We start from the raw sequence: 6,036 nt of genomic DNA, 5'->3' as shown, positions 1-6,036 counted from the left end.
GTAGCACTGTCTTCTGGCTTTTGTTGGGCCTCTGAGCATATTTGGTCTTTCAATGATTGATTACAGTGTTCCCTCAGCTGGGTTCCGGAGCATAAAAAATGGCTTCGGAGGCACAGGTACAGAGGCTGACTGATGGGAGGCAACAAGACTGCTAAAATCATGGCCCTACAGGACAAGACTGGACACCACTGACCTTTACCAGAGATGGGATGTTGTGCTCAAGCCAAACACTAAAGCCCCTGCTCTATCTGGCCATTGCCTCTCCTGAACTGAGCAAAGAAAAACTAGACAAAATGCAGGTAATGGCTGGCTGAGTGGTATGGTTTAGTGGCTGGCTGGGAATTGGGGCTTTGCTGGCTCCAGGATGAGGATGACCATCCCCTTTGCGTATGGTGTACTCAAATGGGACTCGTATATCTCATTGTGGGTGCTACAGCAGGCTCCAGTCGGACCCACCATTCATACCGCTATAGATGCTCCGATGATGAGGGGACATCTCCTCTACACCCGGTCTCTTTCTGTGCCACATCTCGGCCGGGGCTTCCAAACTTTCCATGCTGATGCCTCAACACTCAGGGCTCCAGATATGACACGGCCCTTCTGTAGGTGCTCCGGTGTCCCTGATAGAATCTGTTTGGGCTCTGGACTCCCACAACACTACCCATGCTACCCCTGTGCTTCTGGAAAAAGTCCGGGCTGCCAGGTGGCTAGAGGACACCAGGCAAGTGTTTCGAGAACTGTTCGGGGCTGCCTCTCTTGCCAAGTTTCTCTGGACTCAGACCCCGTAGGCCCTTATGATCCGGACTGGAGAAGGACCCACAGCGAGACGGCACACTTGGGGGAAAGTATGCGCTGCGTACTCCTGGCTGGTGCTATGTCTGCGGCTTGCTTGCTCAGGACCGTTTGCCTCCCTCCCTGAGCCTGGCTTATGTAGGTGATCAGGACTGCCTCCAACTGGGCCACCCAACAGCTGCTGCTTATGTGTGAGATGGTCAGGGCTGTCAGTGCTGCCCGCGCTGGAGGTACTGCTCCCATCCCACATCTCTTAGTAGGCCAGGCCCAGGACCGCTAGCGTGAGACAGGCTACTGGCTATCGATTGAATTCCTGCATCCAGCTGGTCCCCGGTACCCACTGGCCCACAAGTACCTCCAGAGCCCTTCTCCTCATCCAGCATGAAGACATTCTCTCAGTTCAAGGTTCTCCCTCACCACTTCCTCCTGCCTCTGCTCCAGCTCTTTCAGCTTCTGCAGGTAAAGTGTCACCTCCTTACGCATGATTCCTGCACTGTAGCGGCCCAGGCGCTGCCACTCCCTCGAACCTTTTTTCTTTTTCTGCCGGTCGTCATCCAGAAAGCAGCAGAGGTCCCGCAGCTCCTGGTTGTCCTCTTGCAGCTTCTGATTCACCTCCTGGAACAATAAAATCTATGACTCACACGGATGTCTAAGAAAGCCAGTTTGACCAATGAAAGAAAAGTTAAATGCAGTAGTCTACTGTACTGTACTATGTACTGCACAATAGAGAAAGATAAAGTATGGAGAACATAGATTGTAGACACACTGATGCATTCTAGTAGAATATTCTACAGTTTTTCAATATTGTAGGCAAAATGAAAAAAAAATATGTGTATTAAAACTAGTAATAATATTAGATAGATAGAAAGACTTGCCACTTAACACATCTGGCTACAACATTTTATTTTTTATTTTATTTTATATTATTTTTGGATAAGACAAGTGCAAAATGACATTTTAGAGGCAACCCAGATGACTTTAGCACCATTATACCTCATCATGGAGAAATGTACTGTATGTGAGAGGACCATGTATTAGAAAACTGCAAACCACGCTTAAAAAAATTATTAATTAAATAATTTAAAAAAGGTAATTTTTACAGACATTGTTAAAACCTATTTTATACTAATTAAAGTAACCTAATAGTGAAGAAGGGTTAATGCATCGCTATTCATGTCACCTGAACACAGGCTCGTCTTACCTTCAAACCACGTATTTCGTTGAGGTGCTGCTGAAGCCTGCGGTTCACCTCTCGGATGAGATTGCTGTGGTCCACTATGACGCTCATCTTCTTCAGTTTCAGCTCTGCGGAGCCGGCGTACCAGGTCCTCCTTGCTCCATTTCAGAGCTCCCTCGTCCGTAAGTTTGGAAGATCCTCTGAGGGACCTTCTGCGTTCTTGGAAATGCTCGACTGGGTGGGCCTTTCCATTCCTCCCGAGCAACTTGTCGAAGTGCTAGGCTATGAATCAAATCGCCCGCAAGGCCAGTAAAATCCTTTATTCGCGCTTTCACGCAAATTCCCTCTTGTTAGGTTCGAATTTTTGACACTACCATTCTAACGACAACTGTTCTGCCCATGCTGTCCCTCTGAAGATAGGGATGCAGCCCTAGAGTACGGACTTATACTTCTCCTCCTTATGCACTTGCTGTATGGTTGGACCTCTGTCTCTATGGCAGAGACCTGTCTGTTTCCATCTGTCCGTCAGCATCCTGTTCCAGTTCAGTGCGGTGCTGAACCTGTGGCCGCTGTCCGCGCGCATGAGGAAGGTGCACGGCTGGTCGCTTCTGTGCACAGGGTACGTGACAGCCGCCTCTCAAATGGCCCCACTGGCTGAGTTGTGATTTCTCTCTCTCTCCGTCTCTCTTTATCTCTGTTCCGTCACACGCCCCCTTCTCTTGGAGACAGCTAACTTTTTGATTTTGGGCTCCACCTGGTGGTCATAAAACAAACCAACATCAATTTTAACCATTTACGCAATTGCCCATTTTGCATAATAATAATAATAATAATAATAATAATAATAATAATAATAATTATTATTATTATTATTATTATTATTATTATTATTATTATTATTATTATTATGGTGGTGTATTATGAAAATCTGGTGTTATTTGATGAATTTGTGCATTGTATTTGGTACTTGGATTCTGTTTATTGGTGGCCTTATTTAAAAACCTAACTGTAGCAGGTGTGTTGAAGAGACATATCTATCAATCGACAGACAGACAGACAGACAGATAGCTAGATAGATAGCTAGATAGATAGATAGATAGATAGATAGATAGATAGATAGATAGATAGATAGATAGATAGATAGATAGATAGATAGATAGATAGATAGATAGATAGATAGATATGTATTTACTATAGGCAATCTTTAAAAATGTCTGGCTTTTAATATTGTTATGGATTAAAATAATATAACATATTCAGTTATTTTTAATGTAGTGCACACTGGCACCAGACTCATTGTTTTCATAAACAGTTTGGGATAAACTGTTTGGAATGACAATATGCATTTATGATGATCTGTGTAGGTGGGTCTGTAAAGCAAGCGTCACAACACAGAGGTCAGTTTACAGAACATAACACTGTTTTGGAATATGTGTTGTTAATTTGAACAGGTATTGTCTAAGAAGTGGGTCAGAGTACAGGTTGTCATCTCAAATTGTTCAGATTGCTTCTGGAAGCAGAGGCATCTTTATTAGGACAATATGTGTTACCTTATACCTCACTCAAACTTACCTGGTAATAAACTGCATTTGTGCACATTATGAATATCTATTTCTTGTTAAGCTTCTTCCCTCTAAAAGTGAAAATGAAAGCAATTTAGACATCTCCCCAGAGCCAACATTTAAATATCATGAAAGTTTATGATTTATGAAGGGATATGTGGTGAGCGTGCTGAACTGCTTTCATTATGAAAATTATTTCATGATTAGGGCTGGAAGAACACTGCATGGATCACTTTCAAGGAAATTATTGGCTCATTCAGGTTGAGCTCCTCTTCAACCTACCAGTTTTATTTTGAATTAAAGATCCAAATTATTTATGAGGAAATATTCAGACATTAAGCAAGCCCTAACTTTACCTGTTTAGTCGGTTTAATAATAAGATTCAAACACACAAATGTAAGTCATCATTCTTTAAATGCTTTGTAATGCTTCCCTGGAGTTTATAGTATATAATTTTTTGTGCCTTATTAATTTTAATTGCATGGGAAAGGTCTACTCTTCTTTTACATTTCCCTTTGTGTTTCACGGAAGAAAGAAAACCTGTACTCTACTGTAGCAGGTTAATTGATTTCCTAGTGTCATACTAGATGGTAGTTTAGTGGCGATGGGAGGGAGAGTTCCGTGAAGTGTAGAGGGGTGTGTCTATGATGAGGAAAACACCATACACAAACAGCCTGTGACAACATTTTTCATCTTGCAGTGCGATGGCGAGGACTGTACTTTCCATTCTGTGTCTCCTGGTTGGACTTGTATGTTTCCCAAGTACAGGATGTTGGGAAGCACCCTGGTTCTGTCATGGACGTGAGTGTCCCGTGTACACTGTGGTGCAACAGTATGAGGTAGGCAGACGATTTTTGTTTTGTCATTAGGGATATTTCATATTTGGTCTATTCTATGTTAAATATGTATATTATTGTGTTAATAATACATAAAGGGATTTGAGGAGCGCAATTATGAAGTGAGCCATTGGATTACCACTGATGTTGCGAGTTCCAGCAACAGTGATTTAAAAGATGGCTTTTGGAAATTGTATTATTTCAATCAAGGGCAAAACAGCGAGAGTAAGTATGCTACACTGGTAACACTTCACAATAAGGTCTCATTTGTTAACATTAGTTAATGCATTAGTTTACATAGAAGTAATACTGTACACTATTTAAGCATTTATTAACCTTTTATAGTGTTAGTTTATACAGATTGGCCACTGTTTGTTCATAATAGTTCACAGTGTTTTAGTCGATGTACAAAAATAACATTAACTCATATTTATAAATGCTATAAAAGTATTGTTTATTTTTAGTTCTTGTTAACTAGTGTTACTGCTACACCAAACTCATGGTGCTGAATATTCACATTTGACGTTTTATAAACATTCCAGACTGGTAATCATATTTTAACAATGTCATTTTATAATTAAATTTTACTTGTCAGATAAGGAGATTGCTATGACCAGGCCTGTGGTGGTCTCTGTGAAGGAAGCTGATTTTACGGGGGAGCGACAGGTGTCTATTTCCGTCTTTCAGTCTGACGCGGACATCCCTGAGCCTAACGATAATACCATCAGAAAAACAGTCATACCAGGCGGTACTGTCTACGTCAGGTTAGTTATTGTATAAAGGATGACAGTCAAAAACTGTTTGACTTTTTCTCATTTAATCATTCTCTCTTTGCTGGTCATTACAGGTCATTTAGTGGTGTGGCATCTGATGAAGACGCATTAGAGAATGTGCAGCAGCTTAGGGAGGACCTCAGGGCTGCAGGAAAGGTGTTTGTTGAAAACAGATATGATGCAGCTGGATATGATGCACCATGGGATTTGATCAACAGGCACAATGAAGTTTGGGTTCGTGCACCCTGAGGACTTGCAGATCTTGAAAGTTCTGTTCCTCATTCCTATGGTGTAGCCTCTTTTTACTTTCAAGTCCCAGTCAACTGAAGATTTCCTTGCATATCATATGTTAACATGGTGTTGCAATCTTAAACAATGTATTAATGTTTCGTTTGTGCAATAAAAGTGTTGAAGCACTTTGTAGTTCTTTGACAGGATTATAAACTGGTTTTTAGGAATGTGACGTCTGTCATCTACATCTGTAGGTTAAGGTAGGTTTACACTGAAATTGCAGTTGAATTTTACTGCTTTGACAATAAAACTTTTGATCTCTTTATTCAAATTTTTTTTTTCTTTTTTATTATACAGTATATTGAATGTAAGCCATTCTATTTTTCAGTTTAAGACACTGTATCTAATTAATTCACCCACATTTATGGACTGAATAAATGATTGAAAACTGTGTAAAATAAATGTATTCCAATAAGAAGATGATATATATTAAGACCTAGAAAAGAAACTGAAACCTGATACAGAAAATGCAGAAAGTTTCCAAAATACAAAAGAGAAGCAGGTTTAGGAATGATCTGAATGGGAAAATGTGATTTTAGGTTATCAGGTGGCTTAGCTTTTGGTCATGTTACTAGAAACTCCAGCCATTTAAACTGGTCTAACTA

The 6,036-nt window shown here is 40.8% G+C and overlaps 1 protein-coding gene and 1 pseudogene across 1 annotated transcript; one reads left to right on the top strand and one right to left on the bottom strand.

Moving 5' to 3' along the window:
• Window positions 1-430: 430 nt before the first annotated feature.
• On the bottom strand, window positions 431-2,221 carry LOC113075958 (coiled-coil domain-containing protein 85A-like; annotated as a pseudogene).
• Window positions 2,222-4,218: 1,997 nt separating this feature from the next.
• LOC113075957 (heme-binding protein 2-like) lies at window positions 4,219-5,698 on the top strand. Its single transcript, XM_026248602.1, has 4 exons — window positions 4,219-4,370; window positions 4,466-4,592; window positions 4,963-5,131; window positions 5,215-5,698. Exons 1-4 carry the CDS (start codon window positions 4,236-4,238, stop codon window positions 5,387-5,389), a joined length of 606 nt encoding a protein of 201 aa, XP_026104387.1. The 5' UTR covers window positions 4,219-4,235; the 3' UTR covers window positions 5,390-5,698.
• Window positions 5,699-6,036: the final 338 nt, after the last annotated feature.

This window comes from Carassius auratus, unplaced genomic scaffold (genome assembly GCF_003368295.1).
Source record: "Carassius auratus strain Wakin unplaced genomic scaffold, ASM336829v1 scaf_tig00018130, whole genome shotgun sequence".
Lineage (NCBI taxonomy): Eukaryota > Metazoa > Chordata > Actinopteri > Cypriniformes > Cyprinidae > Carassius > Carassius auratus.
This window is presented reverse-complemented; position numbering and strand designations above follow the sequence as displayed.

Excerpts from the sequence above, each read along its gene's own strand:
- LOC113075957 (XM_026248602.1), top strand. The coding sequence starts at position 4,236 with ATGGCGAGGACTGTACTTTCCATTCTGTGTCTCCTGGTTGGACTTGTA. Across the intron at positions 4,371-4,465 it reads CTGTGGTGCAACAGTATGAG|GGATTTGAGGAGCGCAATTA; the intron begins GTAGGCAGACGA and ends TAATACATAAAG. Across the intron at positions 4,593-4,962 it reads TCAAGGGCAAAACAGCGAGA|ATAAGGAGATTGCTATGACC; the intron begins GTAAGTATGCTA and ends TTTACTTGTCAG.